We start from the raw sequence: 24,119 nt of genomic DNA on the forward strand, positions 1-24,119 counted from the left end.
CTTTTTTTCCCCATTTTTCCAAAGCTGGAAACAGGGAGGCAGTCAGACAGACTCCCGCATGCGCCTGACCGGGATCCACCCGGCATGCCCACCAGGGGGCGATGCTCTGCCCCTCTGGGGCATTGCTCTGTTGCATCCAGAGCCATTCTAGCACCTGAGGCAGAGGCCATGGAGCCATCCTCAGCCCTCGGGCCATCTTTGCTCCAGTGGAGCCTTGGCTGTGGGAGGGGAAGAGAGAGACAGAGAGGAAGGAGAGAGGGATGGGTGGAGAAGCAGATGGGCGCTTCTCCTGTGTGCCCTGGCTGGGAATCGAACCCGGGACTCCCACACGCCAGGCCGACGCTCTACTGCTGAGCCAACCGGCCAGGGCCACATTTTTTTTTTTTTTTCATTTTTCATTTTTCTGAAGCTGGAAACAGGGAGAGACAGTCAGACAGACTCCCGCATGCGCCCGACCGGGATCCACCCGGCACGCCCACCAGGGGCGAGGCTCTGCCCACCAGGGGGCGATGCTCTGCCCATCCTGGGCGTCACCATGTTGCGACCAGAGCCACTCTAGCACCTGAGGCAGAGGCCACAGAGCCATCCCCAGCGCCCGGGCCATCTTTGCTCCAATGGAGCTTTGGCTGCGGGAGGGGAAGAGAGAGACAGAGAGGAAAGTGCGGCGGAGGGGTGGAGAAGCAAATGGGCGCTTCTCCTGTGTGCCCTGGCCGGGAATCGAACCCGGGTCCTCCGCACGCTAGGCCGACGCTCTACCGCTGAGCCAACCAGCCAGGGCCACATTTTTTTTTTTTATTCATTCTTCAGTTGATGAACATTTGGGTTGTTTCTTCGCTCTTATTTTGGTTTCTCCTTTCTCCAACCCCAGGTCATCTTTAATATCACATTGGATGTGGACCCTAAAGCTTCCCTGGGAGACAGACTACTTGTCAAAGCCAATGTGACCAGGTGCGTTGTGTCTGGTCCCCTGCTTTAGGTCACAGCCCTCCGCCCAGGGTGAACCCCTGTCCTCTCCCCACTGGCTCTCACTTCAGCTCATTCAGTCAACAAGCACTGGACGAGCACCCACCCTGTGCCAGACATTGGGGCCAGTGCTGGTGGGAGACAGGGATGGACAGGACAGCTGTGGTCACTGCCCTCATGGAGGTAATCATCAGTGGCAAAGATAGACAGGAAAACTGGAGATTACAGTACAGTGTGAAATGAACCATGTCCTATGCTCTTGAGAGCTTGGGGTTCAGAGAAGATTCCTGGAGAAGAAAGGTTTAGGCTGTGAGTTAACCGAATAAAGGCGTAAACTGGGGCGGGCGTGAAGACAGAATACAGGCACTGTGTACCGAGCGAGCCGGCCTGGTGGCCGGGGAGCTCAGGCTGTGTGTGAGGGTGGCTCGAGCACGGACGGTGGGGGGATTTAAGGAGTTGGTGAGATACTGGCAGTGTCATAACCTGACGGATGTGATTAGAAAATGTGCAGTTTAATTCGGGAGTGACGATGGTCCCATTTGTGTGGTAGAAAGACCGCTGTCCAGGGGGCTGGGGTTTCGGGTGGGGGCAGTTTGGAAGGCCGGGAGCAGCGAGAAAGTGTCACGGACACCCAGGTGAGTAGGAAGAGCCTGGCCCAGGTAGAGGCGTGGGCAGGGGGTGGACCATGCCGTTAACAATGCAGAAAGAACAGAGTTCGGTGGCGGGTTTGAGGTGGGTAGAGGGGGAGGGGAGAAGGAAAGAGCTCTCTGTTTCCCTCCAGTGAGAACAGCATGCTCAGGACCAACAAAACCGAATTCCAGCTGGAGCTGCCTGTCAAATACGCGGTCCACGTGGTGGTCACCAGGTGCCGGCTTCCAGAGCTCTCCTTGTGCCTCTGCTATGGGGCGGGGCGGGGCCCACTGTGCGCCAGTGTGTGTGTGTGTGAGAGAGAGAGAGAGAGAGTCTGTGCACACTGCCTGTGTGTGTCTGAGGGTATACGTGCATGTGTGCATGGCATTATTATTATTTTTTATGTGACAGAGAGAGAGAGAGAGAGAGAGAGACAGATAGGGACAGACAGACAGGAAGGGAAAGAGATGAGAAACACCAATTCTTCATTGCGGCTCCTTAGTTGTTCATTGATTGCTTTCTCATATGTGCCTTCACCAGGGGGCTATAGCAGAGTGAGTGACCCCTTACTCAAGCCAGAGACCATGGAGTCATGTCTATGATTCCACGCTCAAGCCAATGACCTCAGGGTTTCAAACGGGGCCCTCTGCGTCCCTGTCCGATGCTCTATCCACTGCGCCACTCAGTGCCCAGGTTGCATGGGTATTTGTGTGTGTGTGTGTGTGTGTGTTTGTACGTGTGCACATGCATGTGTGTGTGGTCCAAACCGGCCTACACATCGCCCCCTGCACACCATCCTGCTCACACCTCCCCAGGGCTGCAATTACCCATGTGCCTATTTCCCCCCTTACACACTTAGCCTGCGCCCCTCCCGCCCCCACCTTCCAGAACACTCCTGATGGTTCTGTCGCCTCCTGCCCCTTCTCCTTTCTGCCACCAGCCAGGAGGTCTCCACAAGATATCTCAACTTCACAGCTTCGGAGAAGACCAGCCACGGCATAAAGCATCAGTATCAGGTGGGGCGCCGCGGCGGCCGGAAGGGAAACCCATGAGCCAGGAACGCAGGAACAGCGATGGGCGCTGACGTTGGCGCCTGCTGTGTGTCGGGCTCTGCCTCAGGCTGGCTCTCACTCTGCCCACGCACAAGCGTGCACACGTGCGTGTGTACACAGACCTCCCTGGGTACCTGCGGGGAGGGGAGTTAGTCCTGGGACTCCCCTCCCCCCCCCCGCCAACCTGTCACCAAAATCTGCGGAGGCTCCAGTCCCTTCGATCGAACGGTGTCGTATTGATGTATAACCTCCCGTAGACTTTAAATCTAGATGACATAGAGCCCCAAAGGCCACGCAGATGCTGTGTACGTAGCTGTGACGCTGTATTGTTTGGGGAATAATGACCAGAAAGGGAAGCCTGGACACCTGAGGCAACCGGCGTAGGCCTGACTCCTCAGTGCCGTCGGCAGCCAGGGAACCTTCCTCTCTGAATGGCCCTCTGACCCTCGCTTGGCTTAATCCGAGGATGCAGAATTGTGCGTGCGCCCGCCCATACGCAATTCGCGCATTTTAATTTTCATAAGAACTCAGTGACAGAGTCGCTGTCGTCCCCTCGTTTACCGATGAAGGAAAGGGCGCAAGAGGTTAACCAAACACGCCCGTGGTCTCACCACCAGTGAGGGGATGGGCCCCTACTCAGGACCAGCCTGTCTGGCTCCTGGACGTGTGTTTAACTACTACATGTGCTACACGTGACTGCCTCCCAGCAGGCATCCCGTGGCAGGGAGGGTGCTCGGGAGGTACACGTGACTGCCTCCCAGCAGGCATCCCGTGGCAGGGAGGGCACTCGGGAGGCCTTTTCAGATTGTGCTGGGCTGTCAGGAGGGGGGAGGCTGGCGGTGGGCTCAGAAAAGGCACGGCGCTGATACCTGCCCCTTCCCAACACCTGGCAGTTCGAAAACCTGGGGCAGAGGGACCTGCCCGTCAGTTTGGTCTTCTGGGTCCCCGTCCAGCTGAACCAGGTGACCGTGTGGGACCACCTCCAATTCGACTTCTCCGAGGTAAGCCGAGCTGAGGCTGGACAATGGCCCAGCTCTTCCCTCTGCAGTCCTGGTCTTTCCTAAAAATCTCTGCCAGGCTTTGGGGCCATTTTGACCCTCTGCCAGACCTAGGACACCGTGCCCTCTTTCAGGGTGGAACCCAGAGCCTCCTCTCTCGCTTCATAGTGTCTCTATGTCCCCAGAACCTAACCAGTGTCTCTGTGTCCCCAGAACCTAACCAGAACGTGCCGCATGAAGAAGAGTGACCCCCCTCGCTCTGACTTCCTGGCTCAGCTTAGGAAGACCCCCGTGCTGGTGAGCATAAGTGTAGCCTCAGCTTTGGGGCCACACGCAGACTCAGCACTGTCCCCTCGTGGGTGCCCGGTACCATCTCTCAGCCGCGTGGTGGAGCGCGTGGAGCGCTTTCTGCATCCGGCTCTCTCAGCTGCCTCTCCCCTCTCCTCCCTTCCCCAGAACTGCTCCGTTGCTGTCTGTCAGCGGGTCCAGTGTGACATCCCGGCCTTCAACAGCCGGGAGAAGTTCCAGGTCACCCTCCGAGGCAACCTCTCGTTTGACTGGTATATCAAGGTAGGCGGGGTCCCGAGGAGCAGGTGGTCCGGGCACGACACCACAGGGCCCGGGGTCCAGCTCCACCCTGTCTCCCCCTGCAGACTTCGCACGGCCACCTTCAGGTCCTGAGCACAGCGGAGATCCTGTTTGATAAGGGGACATTTGTCCCGATGCCGGGACAGGAGGCATTTGTGAGGACCCAGGTATCTGTCTGTCTCGGGCGCAGAGGGACTGTTGGAAGGGGTAAGGGAGGCTGGGATTGTGGAGCTGTCTGGGTAAAGGGAGAGAGAGAGAGAGAGAGAGAGAGAGAGAGAGAGATTGAGAGGTGGGGAGGAGGAGGGGGGAGTGAGGCTGGGGCTGGGGGCCTAGGGGTGGGTTAGTTATGAGGTTCAGCCTGTGCATGAGGTCCAGCTGGCGAAGCTGAGTCTGCCCCCCCACCCCCACGCACCTGTCTCCCCTCACACTCCCTGCCGCAGACGGAGACCAAAGTGGAGCCCTATGAAGTGCATGACCCCGTACCGCTCATCGTGGGCAGCTCCGTGGGCGGGCTGGTGCTCCTGGCCCTCATCACCGCCGGCCTGTACAAGGTATTCCCAGGGGGCGCCCTCCCCCCTCTCTCGTCCCCCTGCTGCTTTCTACACGGCAGTGTCGTCACAGGGCGTGACTCTCAGCAGAGCTGCTCCTCTGTGACCTCTGGCAAGTCCCAGACCTCGCTTTCCTCGGCTGTAAAATGGGAATGTAAATGCCTGTTCGGAGCAGGTCACCAAGCTACTGTCGGCAGAGCACTGAGAGTGCGGCCTGGCACAGGGACCGCTATGCCAGGGGCGGTGCCCCTCCCTCGGCTCCTAGCTCCTGTTTCCCTCTTTCTGGGCCCGGACAGAGATGCCGTCTCCCTGCCCAGGTCCCTCCTCCACTCGGCCACATTATTCCTTGTGCTCTCAGTCCCCTCCACCTCCCCTCCTGGCCTGCACACCCTTACCTGCTCCCCTGGCCTCGGTGACTGTGACCGATGGCTGTGACTCCTCCGCCCCTGCCCTGTCACAGCTCGGCTTCTTCAAGCGGCAGTACAAGGACATGATGAGTGAAGCGGCTCCCGAGGCCGCCCCGCCCCAGTGACAGCGTCTCCTCCCGTCACCGAGCGGCCTCTCCTGAAGCCCTAGGACTTCGCTGAGACCGCCACGCAGGCTGCGAGACGGACACGTCGCCTGTTAGGAGACCTGGGTGGTGACGTCTCACTCGGAAAGACCTGCTTAGGTTTCCATTTACATTTGTGTGCGTGTGCGTGTGTGTGTGTGTGTGTGTGTGTGCGCGCATGAGGGTGTGTGGGCTGTGTGTGTGTGACTCAGATGTCTCTTGCGTGGGGGGCAAGTGGCTTCGGCAGACCCTGTCGGGCACAAGGAACTGCGTGGGCGTGCTTGTGGGTGGGTGGGGTTGCCATTCACCCTTCCTGCCGGACAGGTGACGGCAGCTCTCGTGAGTGAACTGAAAGCGAGCGCAGCGCCTCCCCTCCGAGCGGAAGGAAGTGAGAACTCCCCTCATGGGCGTGGGCGAGCGCGCAGACCGGGACCGGGCGGCAGCCTGGCCAGCCGGGGGCCACGGCGGCCTGGAGAAGCCATGCTGGAACCGGTCCCGGCAGCCAGCAGGAGCTTGTCCAAACCCATTCCACCCTAGAGCTAGATGTGTCCAATGTGCCCTGCTGCACTTCCCTTTTAGCCGTTCATTTATTTATTATTTCATGTTATTTTTACTTTTGAGTGGATAAACCTGTTCATAGTACAAAAGTCAAAAGATGTGCGAGGGGGGTGTGTGGAAAAGTCTCCAGTTCATCCTGGTCCCCCCAGCCGTGGGAGCCACTTCCCAAGGCAGTCTGTGTGTGTGCAGGTCTCCTACAGAGACGCCGGGCCTAGTCAAACACACACACACACAACCTTTTTACACAGACGATAGCACACGCTGTTTATACTGTTCTGCATCTTGCTTTTTCATTAATAATAGCTCAGACATTGTTTCATATAAGACATAAATTGCTTTCTTGCCCTTTTATACAGCTCAGTAGCATTTTATTCTGTGGGTGAATCATAACATATTTTACCAGTCTCCTTTTGATATATTATTTCCAATTTCTTGCGATTAAAACAATGGTAAATTAAGCAATTGAATATATGTCATTTTTGTATATGGGTAGAGATAATTTATATGATACATCCCCAGAAATCCGGATTCTCTCAGAAGCAAACCCAAGATAAGAATTTGAGTGAAAGAATTTTATTTAAGAGTATCATTATGAAATAACAATAGGGAATAGAAGTCTTATAACCAAGAATTTGCAGAAGTTCCATTGTAACTGGTAGAGATGTGAAAAAGGCTGGCCCCACTTCTATGGGCTGCAGCTCTGAGACGGGGTAGAGGCTGAGATTCTGGAGGGATATTTCAGCTGCAAGGGTGGCCATGGGGATCCTGGAGTCTCAGCCCCAAGCTGGGCTCCCCAGCCCAGAGCACCAGAGCTGGGAAGAGGTGCCCACATAAATCCGGCTATGAAAATCAGGGAGCAGTGGGGGGAGTCTGCTAGAGACACAGGAACCCTCCCAAAGGGCCGATACACAAAATGTCATTTGCAGCCACTCACCCTGGGCTTCAGCAGAGGTAAGGATGAGTGCACTAGAGCCATGTTAGAGGAGATGGGTTTGTGACTCTGGGGAGAGAGCTGAAGGGACAGTCACTAGGATCCCTGAATCATTTTCTCACACCGCAGATGCCATCTTCTTTGAGTAGAGCACTCCTGTCTATGCGTGGCATCAATCCGGGGAAAGCAATAGCCCCAACCCTCTGGACTCCCTTTTGCTCCACCCTGTGGAGCTTATGCCCTACTGAGGGCATAGCCAGAGGCTTTTTCAGTGGCTGAGCCGAGTAGGCAGCTGGCAGGTGAAGGCAGCTGGAGGCAGATCTCAGGGTGCCTTGGGACTTTTGCTGACCTACCCCCAGGCTTGGTGTTGGTAAGAGCTAGCCTTGGTGTATGTATGTACAGCTCGGGCTTTCCTGTGTGTGCGCAGGCCCAGCAGAAGCAGCCACAAACTGTGGGTTGCTGGTAGCTCCGTAAAAGTTATCCAGGGCCAGCCACAGGCCGTGTGTGACACTGGCCTCCAGGGCCAGCCACAGGCCGTGTGTGACACTGGTCTGCACCAGCGTCCCTTTCCAGAGACCCGGAACCAACACAGCCCGTGGCCAGCTTCAGTCAACATCAGAGAAGGATCCAATAGGTTTGGCAGCGGCATTTCCAAAGGGAGGTCGCAGCAGGCATCAAGCCCTGCAAAGAAGAATTCTGCTTTGTGTGGTCAGCACCTGCAGAGCAGCTCACACCCTTGGTCAGGGTTGAGCCTCACAGTTAGATTGCCTAGGATTTTATCCCACTCCTGATTGAGCCATTAGCAATCAAGACTCAATTACAACAGGAGGGCCCACGTAGTCCACACAGGGGCTGTCCTGGAGCACCCAGATCAGGGGATCTGCAAGGAGACTGTGCCACCGATGTCCCACAGGACATCTACCCCATAAGGCCACCCGGCCAAGACGGGGAGTCATAGCAGATCTACCTAATACATAGAAACAAACACAGAGAGACAGCCAGAATGGGGAGACAAAGGAACATGCTCCAAATGAAAGAACAGGAGAAATATTCAGAAAAAGAGCTAAATGAAATGGTGGCAAGCAAATTACCGGATATAGAATTTTAAAAATGCCTATAAAGATTCTCAGGGAACTTAGAGCTTCAACAAAGTGATAGCAAGCATAAAAAAAAAAAGTACATAAAAATCATAAAAAAGAACCAGTCTTCTGAAATGAAGAATATGCTAGAAGGAATAAACAGTAGGTTGGAGGAAGTGGAGGATCAAGCCAGCAATTTGGAAGACAAGGTTGCAGAAAACACCAAATTATTGCAGAAAAAAAAATTAAGACAGTATATTTTAAGGCACCTTTGGGACATGAAGCATAACAATGTCCACATTATATGGGTACCAAGAGAAGAGAGAGAGAGAGCAAAGAATCAAGAACATATTTGAAGAACTAATAATGGAAAACTTCCCTAACCTGGTGAAAGAAAAAAAACAACAACCATACAAAATCCAGGAATTACAGAGAGTCCCAAAGAGGATGAACTCAAAGAGGCCCACACCAAGACATATCATAATTAAAATGGTAAAGGTTAAAGACAATAAGATAATCTTAAAAGCAGCAAGAGAAATACAGTTACCCACAAGGGAGCTCCCATAAGACTGTTGGCTGGTTTCTCAAAAGAAACATTTCAGGCCAGAAGGGTCTGGCATGAAATATTCAATGTGATTAAAAGCAAGGACCTATACAACCAAGACTACTTTAACCAGCAAAGCTATCATTTAAAATTGAAGGAGAAATGAAGAGCTTCCCAGACAAGAAAAAGCTAAAGGAGTGTGTTACCACCAAACCAATATTATAAGAAATGTTAAAAAGTCCTCTTTAAGAAGCAGAAAAAGAGAGAGGGGAAAAAAACCCCAGAGGCACTTAGTTATAAAGAATAAAATGGCAATAAATATGTACCTATCAATAATCATTTTAAATGTAAGTGGCTTGACTGTTCCAATCAAGACATAGGGTAGTTGAATGAATAAGAAAACAAGACCAAAATGATGTCAGAGTAATGGCAGTGTGAGAGATACCCTGTCCTCTCCCCTTGAAATTTCAACAAATTGAACAGCTATAACTCAGTGAAGGAATCCCAGCTGGGCTCACAGACTTGCGTGAAAGATTTGCATACCCAGGTGACTAAAAGTGGGAAGGGTAAAAAATGGGGGTAGAAGATATGACAATTCACAATTGGCTAGGGAGAGAGAAGAAACCCAAGTGACGGAGTCTTCTTCTGCTGGGAGGAGCGGAGAGATTGGTGTGATACTGAACCAAAGTGGCAGAGTGTGGGGTCACCACCGGTGTTCCCATGGTCACCTACACAGCCCACACTAGGACAGAGACACAAAAATACAAAGTGTGGTCTCCCAGACTCCCAGATACGATTTCCCTCCCCTCATGGGTAGAGAGAGTGGCAGAGACATACTTCACAACTGAAGAGCAGAGGTGCTCTGCGTCTGGCCCCCTGCTCTGTCAGGACCCAGGGGGGAGCACCCACAGGACTGAGATTGCCTTTGTAACCAACTCCAAAGAAATACAGAGGATTTTAAGAAAATATTATGAACAACTATATGCCAACAAATTGGACAATCTGGAAGAAGTGGATAAATTCCTGGAAACATATCTTCCAGAACTAAATCAGGAAGAATCAGAAAATTGGAATAGACAGATTACAACTAATGAAATGGAACTAATTATATAATAATAATAATAAAAAAAACTCCCAACAAACAAAAGTCCTGGACTTCACAGATGAATTTGGCCAAACATTCAAATAAAAATGAATGTCTATTTTTCTCAAACTATTTCAAGAAATTCAAGAAGAAGAAAGATTCTCAAGCTTATTTTACAGGCCAGCATTATCTTAATTCTAAAACCAGATAAAGAAACTACAAAGAAAGAAAACTGTAGACCAATATCATTGATGAACATAGATGCTAAAATCCTCAAGAAAATATTAGCAAACTGAATCCAGCAATACATTAAAGAGATCATACACCATGATCATACACCAATAAAGTAGGCTTTATTCCAGGGGTGCAAGGTTGGTACAATATCCACAAATCAATAAACATTATATACCACACAAACAAAATGAAGGACAAAAACTACATGATCATATCAGTAGATTCAGAAACAGCAGTGGATAAATCCAGCACCAATTTATGTTAAAAATTCTCAGCAGCCTGACCAGGCTGTGGTGCAGTAGATAGAGCATGGGCCTGGGATGCTGAGGACCCAGGTTCAAAACTCAGAGGTCACTGGCTTGAGCACAGGCTCACCAGCTTGAGTGTGGGGTCATGTCTATGGCTTGAGCCCAAAGATCGCTGGCTTGAATCCCAAAGTTGCTGGCCTGAGCAAGGGGTCACTGGCTCAGCTGGAGCCCCCTGGTCAAGGCACATATGAGAAAGTAATCCATGAACAACTAAGGTGTCACAACTGTGAGTTTATGCTTATCATCTTTCTCCCTTCCTGTCTGTCTGTCTTTCTCTCTCTTTCTAAAAAAAATTCTTTTTTTCTCAGCAAAGTGGGGATAGAAGGAACATACTTCAATGCAATAAAAGCCAAATATAACAAACCAACGGCCAACATCATACTCAATAGGCAAAAATAAAAAACTTTAAAAAAATTTTAAGTGAGAGGAATGGAGATAGACAGACTCCCTCATGAGTCACCATCTGGGATCCACACAGTGACCACCATCTGCGGCTGAAGCTTTGCCCATCTGGGGCCATGCTTGCAACTAAGCTATTTTTAGTGCTTGAGGCAGAGGCTCCACAGAGCCATCCTTAGCACCCAAAGCCAATGTGCTCAAATCAGTTGAGCCATGGCTGTGGGAGAGCAAGAGAGAGAGGGGTGGAAGTGGGGGAGGGGTGGAGAAGCAGATGGTTTCTTCTTCTGTGTGCCCTGACTGGGAATGGAACCCAGAACTTCCACACACCAGGCCGATGTTCTACCACTGAGTCAACTGGCCAGGGCCAAAGTCAAAATAACTGAAGATCAGGAACAAGACAGGGGTGTTCACTTTCATCACTCTTATTCAACATAGTATTGAAAGTTCTAGCCACAGCAATCAAACAAGAAGAAGATATAAAAGGTATCCAAATTGGAAAGGAAGAAATAAAACTCATTATTTGCATATGGCATGATACTGTAGATAGAGAATCCTAAGGATTTCACCAAAAAAAAACCCAAAAACTACTAGAACTGATAAATAAATTCAGTGAAGTAGCAGGATACAAAATATATATCCAGAAATTAGTTGCATTTTATACACCAATAATGAACTATCAGAAAGGGAAACTAAGAATTGTATCCCATTTACATTGCATCCAAAAAATAAAATATCAGCCCTGGCCCAGTGACTCAGTGGATAGATTATCATCCTGGTGCATCAAGGTTGTGAGTTCAATCCCCAGTCAGTACGCATATGAGAAGCAAACAATGAGTGCACAACTAAATGGAACTAAGTGGAACGAGTTGATGCTTCTTGCTCTCTTCCTCTGTCTCCCTTCCTCTCTCTTTCTCTCTCTCAAGTCAAGGAAAAATTAAAAAACAAACAAACTTAGCAATGTATTTAACAGGGATATAAAATACTTGTATTCAGAAAATTATAAGACACTGAAGAAAGGAATTGAAGAAAATGCAAAGAAGTGGAAACATATGCCATGTTCATGGATAGAAAGAATTAACATCATTAAAATGTCCATACTACCCAAAGTGATCTATTGATTCAATGCAATTCCTATCAAGATACCAATGGCTTATTTTACAGAACTAGGACAAACATTCCAACACCTTTATGGAACCACGAAAGACCTTGAATAGCCACAGCAATCTTGAGAAAGAAGAACAAAGTTGGAGGAATCATGGTTCCTGATATCAAACTATACCACAAACCATAGTAATCAAAAGAATATGGTACTGGCATAAAAACAGACAGATAGATCAATAGAACAGAATAGAGAGTTTAGAATTAAACTCACACCTTTAGATAAATCAATACTGGACAGAGAAGGCAAGAAATTAGAATGGGGTAAAGACTGTCTATTCAATAAATAATGTTGGGAAAATTGGACAGATACATAAAAAAAAGGAAACTAGATCACCTTTTTAGAATATACACAAGAATAATCTAAAATTGGATTAAAGACATAAATGTAAGAATCAAAACCAAAAAAATCCTAGAAGAAATGATAGATATTAAAATCTCTGACATTTCTCATTGGAGTATTTTTTCTAATATGTCTTCTCATGCAAGGGAAACAAATAAGCAAAAAATAAACAAAAGGAACTACATCAAAGTAAAAATTTTTGCACAGCAAAAGAAACCATCAACAAATTGAAAGGACAACCCACTGAATGGGAGAACATATTCACCAATGATACATTCGATAAGGGGTTAATATCCAAAATTTATAAAGAACTTATACAACTTTGCACCAAAAAAATCTAATTAAAAAACGGGTAAAGAACCTGAATAGGCACTTCTCTAAAGAGGATATATAGATGGCTGGTAGACATACGAAATAATGCTCAATGTCACTAATCATCAGAGAAATGCAAATTAAAACTACAATGAGATGTCACCTCACACCTGTCAGAATGGCTATCATCAAAAAGCAACAAACAACAAGTGCTGGTGAAGATGTAGAGAAAAGGGAGCCCTTGTGCTCTGTTGGTGGGAATGCGGATTGGTGTAGTCCCTGTTTAAAACAGAATGGAGTTTCCTCAAAAAATTAAAAATGGAGTTGGCTAATGACCCAGCAATTCCACTACTGCATATATATTCAAAGACATCCACCACACTAATTTGAAAGAATCTATGCACCCCTATGTCCATTGCAGTGTTATTTATAATAGCCAAGGTTTGGAAATAGCCTAAGTGTTCATCAATAGATAAGTGAATAAAGTGGTGGCACATCTACACAATGGAATACCACTCAGCCAGAAATAAGAAGGAAATCTTTTCCTTTGTGACGGCGTGAACAGACCTGGAGAGCATTACGCCAAGCGAAATAAGCCAGTCAGAGAGAGACAAGCACCATAGGATCTCACCCACTGTGGAATCTAATGAACAAAATAAACAGAATGGAAATAAACTCATAGTTATAGAAAACAGACTAACCACTGTCAGAGGGGAGGATGTTGGGGAGTTGGGTGAAAATGGTGAAGGGATGAAGCAAAAAAAATAAAAACCTCACAGACACAGACAACAGCATGGTGACGACCAGCAGGGCAGGGGGGTGGAGAGGGAGAAGAGGGTGAAGGGGGGTAAGCACCACCGTGAGCCCCTGGAACCTAACCCCATGGGGGGTGGGTTGTGGGAGAGAGAGTAGAGCGGGCACCCCTACTGTGTCCCGTCCAAGGAGACAGGGACCTGGACGGTGTATACACCAATTCCACATAGTTATTGGCCGAGAGCTGCTCTAGGCGGGAGGGGATGGGTGTTCATTCCCTGGTGCTTCTGGCCTGCCTTGGCTGTGGGCAGAACTGGTTCTGGTGGCCAAAGAGAGGGATCCAGGTACTTCCAGTGGGAGGTCTGACAGGTGAGTATAGCCCCGGGCAAGGCCCACAGGGATCCGGGCAGGGCACCAACACCACCGGCAAGGTAGTTTGTATAGCTGTTTCTAGGTAATCCTCCTTCCTCGGGGAGAACCCCCCCCGCCGTGCTCATACCCCATATTATTGTCAGCGCAGTAACCAGGACTTTGGTATCCTGTCTAATCCTCACGCCAGTCCTGCTAAGTGGCTTCGACTTGCTGTTCAACAGCATCTGAATTTCACTCATGAGGAAACCAAGGCTTAGAGGTCACACCAGTTGCCCAAGGTCATACAGGTGAAAGGGAACAGAGCTGGGATTCAAACCTGGCTCTGTCTGGTTCCAAAGCGTTTCCCTTTTCTGTCCTGACGGCGGTCGGGACTGGTCTTGCAGCCTCAGGACGGAGCTATGGGTGGAGAGTGTCTGTCTTTAGCTGTTAAAGTATTGGGTGAGCCATATGAAATTGCTGACGTGGTTTTTTCTTTTTGTTTTTCTGTGGGGTTTTTTTTTTGTGTGTGTGTGACAAAAATGGCAATTTTCTGAGGTTCACTGAAATACAAGAAAACCGTGGCTTACATGAACGTCAGATCCAGCTGAGAGAGGAAAAGTGATGGTGTCAATCTGCCCAGGTAGAGACACCTGGCTCAAGTCAGCAGCCCAGGTGAGGCTGCGAGGTGCGGGCAGGCGCTGGGGCAGATGGTTTTGTAAGCCAGAGTGAGGAGTTTCAGTTTTGTTCAAAGTACTATCAAGTGTCACCAAAGGGCGGCTAAGGAGACCACAGCCCTTTGTAGTCTCGGGAGTGCCACAACCCACATCTTCTTTCAACTGTTCCACAGTGTCCTCCTGACTTTCATATTCGTGAAAGATGTTTTTCTTTTTCTTTTTTTTTTTTAAGTTGCAAGATAAAGACCTCATTATTCCCAGAAGTTCTTAACTGGTCCAGGAAAGGAGGCCTGAGCCTGTAGGCACCTGCCCTTGGCGAGGCAATTAAGGTCCTGAGGCTCAGAGTCCACACGGGCTTTGAATTGGGAGCTGGTGTTGAGTTCAGGGTGAGAGGCGCATGGGGGCGTGATAATAGGGTAGACAGTCCATCGTGTTTACCTGTGTGATTTTGTTAACCAATGGTTGTCCCAATGGATTCCAATTTTAAAAGAAGGAAAGTCAATCAATTTTAGTGACAAATTACCCCCCAGATAATCACACTAATAAGGCTGCAAATCTCGCTGATAAGCAACCACACCCAGGAAAGTGGTTTTTTGTTTTTTGTTTTTTTAAGATTTTAGTTATTGATTTTTATAGAGAGAGGAGAGGCGGGAGCGGGGGTGGGGCAGGGGGCAGAGTGAGAAGTATCAACTCATAGTTGAGCTTCATTCGCTTCAGTTGTTCATTGATTGCTTGTTGTATGTGCCTTGACCGGGCAAGCCCAGGGTTTCGAACTGGCGACCTCAGCGTTCCAGGTCACACTGCCTTATCCACTGTGCCACCATAGGCCAGGCAAGTGTGCCCTGGTTTTTACTTTTTTCCAAAAAGTAAAAATCTTTGCTTTAGAGCAAATATATCCCTTCGCTTAGCCCGGCGACTGTCAACCCTTCATGTCTCGCGGCACTTGTAATCTAATTACTAAAATTTTGCAGCACAACAAAAAAATATAAAATTTTTGCTGATTTGACAAAAAAAATAGGTATAATTTTCATTCATTCATAGTGGATAGTAATTGTTGTGTGAGCTGTTGTCATTTTTTTATTTGAAAATCTAAGGGAAAATAGGTCAGTGCCCCTAAGTAGTCAGGCATTGCATGTTTTAAAAATCCCTGCAGCACGCCAGTTGATGGTTGCTAACCTACTGGCGCTTGGGCAGCCGCATGGGGAGGTGACCCAGGTCCCCAGCTGACCGCCAGCACAACCGCGTGTGCGAGGCCACCACGGACCTTCCAGCCCAGGCAAACCCAACAGAAGAACTGCCCAGGCGGTCACCTCGCTGAACTGTGAGAAATGGTACATTGTTTCAGTTTGTTGTATTCGGAGTGACTTGTGCTCCGTGGATAACGAAACCAGACGCCCCGTTAGGGAGGACGTTCCCCAGGGTCCTTCGCAGCTAGGAATGGCCGTAGGGCTAGGCTCCTGCTTACAGGATATGGGTGGTCAGTGAGGCGGTTTAGAGCCCCATCCTCTGAGAGAAGGCGTGCCCTCCGTTCCCCCTGGGCCCCTCTGCGCGGGCTGGAGCAGAGGCACGGTGGTGCCCCGCTTTGCGCCTCCCGGAGGGCGGAGGGCGAACCCAAGACTGCCGGAGCGGGGAGGGAGGAGAGCCCGCGTTCTGACGCCCGGGCCAGGGACAGGAACAACCCCTGATCCCGTTTCAGCCGGTGGTGTTCCCAGCCTCGGCTACAGCAGCTTCCCTGTTTTCCTTCTTGGTCCAAGACACGAAACTTGCGGGGAACCGTGCAGGAGTCTTGGTGGTGTTGCTAGCCCAGTTCCTGGCGTTTCAGCCCGCTCCTCCCTCTCACAGCCCACAGTATGGCTGGCACACAAGATGGAGGGGCCAAGAGCGACCCCCTCTCTCTGCGCCGGGGACGGTCACAGGCTTCAGATAGGCTGTCTCCCTCGGTAGGACCTTCCTGACCCATCCACTGGGTTCGGTCTTCAACGATTTATCCTCAGGCCCTGAGGGCACCTGGGGAGGGTCCCGTCCCCCTGTCCCTTCTCTCCTGGTGGCAGGAGGAGCTGCGGGAGAAATGAACTGACCTGCGTCTCCGGCAGACGCAGAAGGAGGGTGCTAGGCAGGCCCCGCCCCGCCCTCTGTCTCGGAGGTCACCCCGGGACGTGTGTCCTGACGGTGAGCGGGCCCCCTTCCCCAGGGACAGCCCGCACGCTTCGGGTTAGTTTTGCAACCCTTCCTTCCTCATCCCTTACGGTTCAGCAACGAGCTTCCAACCCGGCAGCCTCTGAGCTGAGCCCGCCTGCACGTTTTCTTCAGCACGCTGGGCTTACGTGCTCCTCTGTTTGGGGTAGTTGGGAGAATTGTGAGCGAAATCCAGATTTATGGCTTCTCTTGGAGATCGGGAGTGTGCAGCCTCAGGAGGCCGCTGCCAGGCAGAGCGCCCTGGCAGCCCGGACCGGCTCTTCAGTTCACTCCTGACGGCAGAGCCGCGTCTGAGGACCGGCTGCCGGGCTGGAGGTGATCTTTGAGGCCCCGCGTGACCTGGCCCCGGCCTACCTCTGCCTTCCACTTCTGCTCCTGCCCTTCCCTCTCAACCTTGGTTCTCCAATGCACCATTTTTAGGGCCACCAACCAGGACCCTTTTGAAAGTGAAAGGCAGTGTGATTGGTAACTACAGTGGATGCCAGGCCTAAGCATGACTGGTTGGGGACACAGCAGAATGTTATCCGTGGTCCCCTACATTTCCCCCCATTTCCCAGCCTTTGCCCACGCTGTCCCCTCTGCCCAGAACTTACTTCCTCTCCTGCTTCACCTGGATCACATCTCGGCTTGAGGGGCACTCCCTCCAGCTCCCTACCCTCTGGCGAAGAGAAGCGATGCCTCACCCCCTGCCACAGGAAACCGTGTTTCTCAGCACCCCCGCCTCCACCGGGGAGTCACTGGGTCCTGTCTGTGCCCCTCCCCGGCCCCTCTCTTGGATTAACACCAAGTTCTCCGTTGTTGTATTGGCTGCTAAAGGCTCACCACGGCCCCCTTCTCTGGGGAACCATCCTTGGCTGAACAGGAGCAGCATCTGTCCCAGGGTGTGGGAGGGAATCGAAGCCGGCCAGCGCTCAGTGACTGACCAACACAGCAAGCTCTTGGGACCGGACCCTGGCCTCAAGGCAGGACCCGCTCCACGCTGTACTTGGGCCGCCAGTCCCCCTGGGAACAGGCTGATGCCAGCTCCATTCCAGTCCCACTGTGATGTCACTTCCTGCTGCCCCACCCCCTCCTCCTAACAGCCTTCCCAATAAACGGCTAGCCCCCACATTTCTGCCTCCGACTCTGTTCCTAGGAAACCAGACCCCTGGTGATAACCAATCTAATGAACTCTGGCCTGAGGTTTCATTTTGTTTTCTTTATAATCCTTAACATGGTCAGATAACATGTTCCATTATTGCCATTTTAAGGAACACTAGTCCATTGCGTAATTTTGTTTTCTTTATAACCCTCAACACTATCTGATAACACCATGGAGTTTCTGTGTTTCCTTGTCCTGGCTACAATGTTTGGCACCAGTAAGTAGGCCGTCAATGGATACTTGCTAAGGAACAAACATCCCAAGTATATAGCAACAAGGGAGCCTCCTCTGCATTTATAGAAATGTGTGTGAGTGTGTGTTTAAGGGAGCTGGCAGCTTTTCAGAAGCAGTTACATCTTGCACAGACTTGAGAAGGGGCAGTGGGTGTCCGGGTGTAGTGGGAGAGCGGTGAACGGTCAGGAAGTCCACGGCAGCTTTCAGACTTCCCCACGTGGCTAAAACACAGGCTCCTGCTGCAGCTCACTGTGTGCGGAGCTGGGGTGGGGCAGCCTCACTGAGTGCCGGGCCAGGGCGGGGCAGCCTCAGAGCGTGAGAGGGGTTCCCGTGATCCGTATGCTGGGATGGCACCTGTAAACTGGACCGTGCAGTTACCCTGTATTTAAGGCACCATCAAAGGAAATTCTTTAAAAAAAAAAAAAAGGTTATACTATTTGGCATTTGAGAGAAATATCAAAGTAATCATTGGGAAAATAAAACTAGAAACTGAGGTCCTTCCTTGCACTTACGGTTTCTTTTAGGATTGTTTTATTCTGAATCACAAGCAGAGTGGAGTAGGCAGAAAGCGGCAGGCAGTCTTTTCAGGTTCAAGGGTGTTGGTCAAATAAGTTTGTAAATATGATATATATGTTTGCTCGCTTTGGGTGTGGGAGATAAGCTGTAAGCTGGCAAAGTCGTTATAGCCTCTAAGGCGTAGTTTTAAAACTAAGCTTTTCCCCACACCCTTGACTGTTGTATGGTGGGGGGGGGGGTGCGTTTTTGTGTGTTTTTTTCATTTTTCTGAAGCTGGAAACAGGGAGGCAGTCAGACAGACTCCCGCATGTGCCCGACTGGGATCCACCCGGCATGCCCGCCAGGGGGCGATGCTTTGCCCCTCTGAGGCATCGCTCTGTTGCATCCAGAGCCACTCCAGCACCTGAGGCAGAGGCCACAGAGCCATCCCCAGCGCCCAGGCCATCTTTGCTCCAATGGAGCCTCGGCTGCGGGAGGGGAAGAGAGAGACAGAGAGGAAGGAGAGGGGGAGGGGTGGAGAAGCAGATGGGCGCCTCTCCTGTGTGCCCTGGCCGGGAATCGAACCCGGGACTCCTGCATGCCAGGCCGACGCTCTACCACTGAGCCAACCGGCCAGGGCCGGTGGTGCGCTTTTATGAGGAATCCCATTTATGCCTCAGATAAGTGACTTTGTATCAGAGACTTCCTTATTTGTAAATTGGATTAAAGGTTTTGATTTCTATACCATAAAATGGGCAGAGGAGCCCATGCTGGAGGAGAGCAGAGAAAGACCACGTGGAGGAGAGGAGAAGCAGCCAAGATGTGGAGTGCTGAAGGAGAAGCCAGTTTGTGCAGAGTTTGTGCAGAGAGAAGGAGATGGGGAACAGAGGTGAATAAGGCTGGTGAGGTAGAAACCTTTGATTCTAGGAAACTCGGATGAGTCAGTGGCTCTGGGAGCCCTGAATGGAAAGGGAAGTGTTATCCCACTGTGTGTATTTCTTGCTCGCCAGGTGCAAGCTAGGATTAAAGCTAATGGCCCACCAGTTTTTGGCTCCATTGTTTCATTACCATCAGTCCGAATCAAATGCGAACCTGCACAGGCCAAGCGGCTGTGATGGTGGCCGTGGCTACTGGCCTTACAAAAGGCGTCCTGGCTTCCGTGTTGCGGGTCAGGTGGAACTGCCCCATTGTTCACGGGTCCAGGCTATTTTGTGGCATGTCCTGACCAGACTCTAATTCAGACAGGGGCCTAGGAAGTCCTATCCTTCAGTTCTCCAATCCAGTTCTCACGAAATCCTCCACGCCTGCCCAGTGGGGGTGGATATTATTGTTCCCATTTCTCAGAAGAGGACCAACGATTAGGGGGTGTGCGTTAGCTTGTGCAAGGCCAGGCAGACTCCCGGGGCTCGGGCTCCAGCCTCGATCTGCCTGCTCCACTCGGTGGGCAGCATGGAAGGCTGGGAGCTGAGGGCAGTGTCACCGAGCCTTCGGGCAGAAGGTCTGAGGGTCCCCTCCGAGGGAAACCCAGATGGAGGGAAGGCCTGTCACTGACACTTCAGACCCCTTCCTCACTCGGACCACTTTGTCTCGACTCTCTTTCCTCTTCTCCCTCCCTCCCTCCTTCCCTGTTTCCCAGCGACTTGTCTTCACTCCCCCCTTTCTCCTCTTACTCTATTTCATAGACATTAAATACAAATTAAGTGGTAGGTTCTCCTTCTGGGCAAGCCACTTGGCAGCCATGGGAGTTTGAGCAAGAACAGGCTTGAGCTCCCGCGGGGGTCTGGGGTCTGGGACCGCCTGCATATAGAGGCCGTAGGCTGCTTCTGCCTCTCGTCTCCACTACTCAACCCCGGGTCTGTGTTTCCCAACATCTCTCTACTTTCCTCCATTGGACTTATTTGTGGCAGTCTTTTAGTCAACTTTTATTTATCTATTTTTTTATTCAGTGAGAGGAGGGGAGGCAGAGACAGACTCCCTCCCGCATGCGCCTCGACTAGGATCTACCTGGCAAGCCCACTAGGGGGCAATGCTCTGGCCATCTGGGGCATTGCTCCCTTGCAACCAGAGCCATTTTTTAGCACCTGTGATGGAGGCCATAGAGCCATCCTCAGCATCCAGGGCCAACTCACTCCAATAGAGCCATGGCTGTGGGAGGGGAGGAAAAGAGAGAGAGAGAGAGAAGCGAGGGGGGTGGGGGGAGAAGCAGGTGGGCGCTTCTCCTGTGTGCCCTGGTTGGGAATCAAACCCAGGACTCCTGCACACCAGGCTGACGCTCTACCACTGAGCAAACCGGCCAGGGCCTTCTTCAACTTTTAAAAAGTTCTATTTTATCTTTAAATTTGCCCAATTTGAGTGAATTTGCCCCTTAGAAAGGCTGCATCTGCCTCGATCTGAGGCAGCAGTTCTGATGTATGCAGTTGCTGAGTAGGCCTCAGGGGGATCTGGGCTGAGCTCTGGGCCCATTCACTTCAAATCTGTGCAGACTCCTCCCCCAACCCACCCACCCACCCGTCATGTGTCCATACACAAACCCTTCTACCCTCCTGTCGCCCGTCCATCAGCATGCCCAGCAGACATGTGTGGTCCCTCATGTGTCTACTCCAGGTCCAATAATGCCCATCCCTGGAGCGACAAGGACAGATGAATATCTGTTCTCAATGAAGCCTCATCAAGAGGATGTCACCTTTTACCCTTCACTAAGAAAGAGTCCCCCCCTCCACCCCACCCCACCCCTCGTCCTGGCTTTTAGTGGCTGCGGCAGCGGCGGCAGCGCAGGCAACAGATGGTGGAAGAGTAGAGAAGAGGGAGTGTAAGATCATTAGTGGTGTGCGTAAGGCGCCCTCACCTCGGGCTAGCTGGGCAACCTGAGGCAGACGACTCAACTTCTCTGTGCCTCAATGCTACCTCTGTAAAATGGGATGAGAGCAGCCCTCCCACCTCAGAGGGCTATGGTGAGGATTCAAGGAGCTGGCGGACAGAAAGCGCACAGTGAGTACACGCGACTGACGGCCGCTCCTTTGCCCCGCCCTCCACGTGTCAGCTGCCCTGTACCTGCGTCTCCCTGCCACGTCCCAGCGTCCCAGGGTCCCAGCTGCTGATGGAAAGCCCACTGCGTTCCCATCCCACGTGACAGCGGAGCTCCACGCCCAGGGCTCCGGGGTGCAGGAGGCACTGCAGCTTTTCGGGAGGGGGGGGGGGCTCTTCTGAGGACCTGTGCGTGCGTGTGCGTGTGCGTGTGTGTGTGCGCGTGTGTGTTTCTGCATTATAGAATTAAAATAAATATTCTGTTTGGGGTGAGTTGGGGGAATCATCCTTTAAAGCCAGAGAAGTGAGACAGATGACAGGTAGCAAGAGGAAGGGCTGTAACTTTTGGGAAAATCCACCCAGGCCCGGTGGGTGGGTGCGGGGTGCAGACGGCCTGAGAAATCCAAGGGTTGCCGCCCTCCAGACCACCCAGGAGACGGTGCCAAATTACCCCGTCCCACTTAGCTCTGAATGAAACAGGCTTCTGTCCTCATTTCTTCACCCCCACTCCCCCCGCCCCGCCCCTAGCCCTGATGGGGGGCAGGTCAAAGGCAGCCCCTCCCGCCCTCCACCCTGCTGGAATCTTCCTCAGGCAGAAACCTCTGGCAGAAACTTACTAGGTCAGGAATGCCCACCGTGGGGAGGGTGGGCTGCTCCCCGAACTTCCCCAGACCTACTCTGGGCCTCGGAGCTCCTGCCACAGGCTCCCCCTGGCTCTGAGCACCGGGGGCGGGGAAGGGGTACCGGAAGGACAGAGCTGGAGGTGACTGACTCGTGACCCCGCTGGACTGAGGAGATGGGTGACTTGGGTGTCTGCCCGTCCATGCTGACACCATCTGCCCCAGCTGCCACCCTTGTTCTGGACGCTTTCGGCAGGATTCACTGGAATGGGGCTCCGAGGTTCAGACACCCTAGGGTCCTGGCTGGTGTCTCGGTGCCCTCCCCCGTAAAGCGGGCAGGGTGGATTAAGGATACGTCCTGTCCTATTCTTTTATGATCCAAGTTATCCTTGCAAAAGCACAGATGTCTTACCCTGGTTTTCCTCTGAGGTGTCATGGAAGTACGTTGGGCAGCTTGAGAGAGTGGATGAAGTCTTACTTGTCTGGTGTTCTTGCTTGTCCTGTTTCTCCTTCACCCCCCAAGAGTGAGGAAAGAGCAGTGGAGAGGCCGGGGTTCAAGGCCCCTTCATGCTGGAGGCCGCTCGGGTGCTGGCATTGTCCCGCAGACAGCAGACCAGCCCCGCGCCCCTCAGACTTCCGGGTGGGTCATTGCTGGTTCATCATTTATCCCCTCCAGACTCTGGGCCACTTCTTCTTTCTCTTTATTGGGTTTTTCTGTCATCATTTTCTTCTTAGAATTAACCCCCACACACACACTCTCTCAGATTTTCTTCACCTCGGAGAATCTCAGGCCTCTCCCCAGCCACGCTGTGTCGGGGGCTTCAGGGCTGCTACCCCCTAGGGGGCCCCACTGCCCACGTTCCTCACCAACGGGGACCCCACTGCCCACGTTCCTCGCCACCGGGGACCACTGCCCACGTTCCTCACCACCGGGGACCCCACTGCCCACGTTCCTCGCCACCGGGGACCACTGCCCACGTTCCTCACCACCGGGGACCACTGCCCACGTTCCTCGCCACCGGGGACCCCACTGCCCACGTTCCTCGCCACCGGGGACCACTGCCCACGTTCCTCGCCAATGGGGACCCCACTGCCCACGTTCCTCGCCACCGGGGACCCCAGTGCCCACGTTCCTCGCCACCGGGGACCCCACTGCCCACGTTCCTCGCCACCGGGGACCCCACTGCCCACGTTCCTCGCCACCGGGGACCCCACTGCCCACGTTCCTCGCCACCGGGGACCCCACTGCCCACGTTCCTCGCCACCGGGGACCCCACTGCCCACGTTCCTCGCCACCGGGGACCCCACTGCCCACGTTCCTCGCCACCGGGGACCACTGCCCACGTTCCTCGCCACCGGGGACCACTGCCCACGTTCCTCGCCACCGGGGACCCCACTGCCCACGTTCCTCGCCACCGGGGACCCCACTGCCCACGTTCCTCGCCACCGGGGACCCCACTGCCCACGTTCCTCGCCACCGGGGACCCCACTGCCCACGTTCCTCGCCAACGGGGACCCCCGACCTCCACTACGCAGGCGCGGCCAGGGTCCCTGACAGTCTCTGCTGTCTCCAGAGCCAGGGACTTCCTCCTTTCTGACCTCACTTGAGGTCCGTGGGCCCGGGACACTGCTCACACTCCTTCCCTCTGGGCTGCCCTCCCTCCCTCCCACGATGCCCCTGTGGCTCCCGGCTTCTCTCTGTTCACCGCCTCCTTCCTTCTCCGTGGCCGCTGGCGCATGCGGGACCTTTCCCTGGGGCTCGTCCCAGGCGCGTCCTTCTCCCCCTCTTCACACTCCCACCAGGAGCTCTTCCAGCGCCCCTGCTGCGGGTCTCGAACCTCAGCTCCGACTCGACTCGCACTTCTCTCCTGAGGTCCGACCCCACACCCTGGAGCCCTCTGGGCCACTCTGCCTGGATGCTACCATGGTCACAGCGCGACGGTGGCCACGGGCGCGGATCGAAGCTCTTACACCCTCTTTCCAGCATTCCACACTTTTTAACCCGACCCTCCCGGCAACAGTGGAAGCTGCATACTTTATTATCACCCTGATTTTGCAGACGAGGAAACTGAGGCATAGAGAGGTTGAAAGGTTTCCAGCTCTGTAAACGCTACGTTTTGGTTTTCTCAAAAACCAAAGTTGGCCGCGTCCAGCACGCCCCCCCTCCCTCTGGTGCTCTCGAGCTCAGAGACCATCGCCGCCGTCCTCCCCTTGGTGACCGGTCACCTTCCGGTTCGTCCCTGTGGCCATGAGCTGACTCCGTAGGACTCTACCATTTCCCTCCTGACTGACCTGTCTCCAGCTCTTTCCCAATGAAGCCATGCCTCATACAGCTTCTCTCTCTCTCTCTCT

At 52.4% G+C, this 24,119-nt stretch overlaps 1 protein-coding gene across 1 annotated transcript in view; it reads left to right on the forward strand.

The window, feature by feature from the left end:
* Nucleotides 1-6,345, forward strand: part of ITGAM (integrin subunit alpha M) — a 53,935-nt gene extending 47,590 nt beyond the window's left edge. Inside the window, exons 22-30 of the mRNA XM_066275748.1 lie at nucleotides 869-948; nucleotides 1,745-1,828; nucleotides 2,534-2,609; nucleotides 3,539-3,646; nucleotides 3,857-3,940; nucleotides 4,100-4,213; nucleotides 4,297-4,398; nucleotides 4,672-4,782; nucleotides 5,240-6,345. Of these exons, the coding sequence (XP_066131845.1) occupies nucleotides 869-948; nucleotides 1,745-1,828; nucleotides 2,534-2,609; nucleotides 3,539-3,646; nucleotides 3,857-3,940; nucleotides 4,100-4,213; nucleotides 4,297-4,398; nucleotides 4,672-4,782; nucleotides 5,240-5,311 (831 nt within the window). The 3' untranslated portion in view covers nucleotides 5,312-6,345. The remainder of the gene's footprint in view (nucleotides 1-868; nucleotides 949-1,744; nucleotides 1,829-2,533; nucleotides 2,610-3,538; nucleotides 3,647-3,856; nucleotides 3,941-4,099; nucleotides 4,214-4,296; nucleotides 4,399-4,671; nucleotides 4,783-5,239) is intronic.
* The last annotated feature ends 17,774 nt before the right edge of the window (nucleotides 6,346-24,119 follow it).

Source organism: Saccopteryx bilineata, chromosome 4 (genome assembly GCF_036850765.1).
Source record: "Saccopteryx bilineata isolate mSacBil1 chromosome 4, mSacBil1_pri_phased_curated, whole genome shotgun sequence".
NCBI classification, from domain to species: domain Eukaryota; kingdom Metazoa; phylum Chordata; class Mammalia; order Chiroptera; family Emballonuridae; genus Saccopteryx; species Saccopteryx bilineata.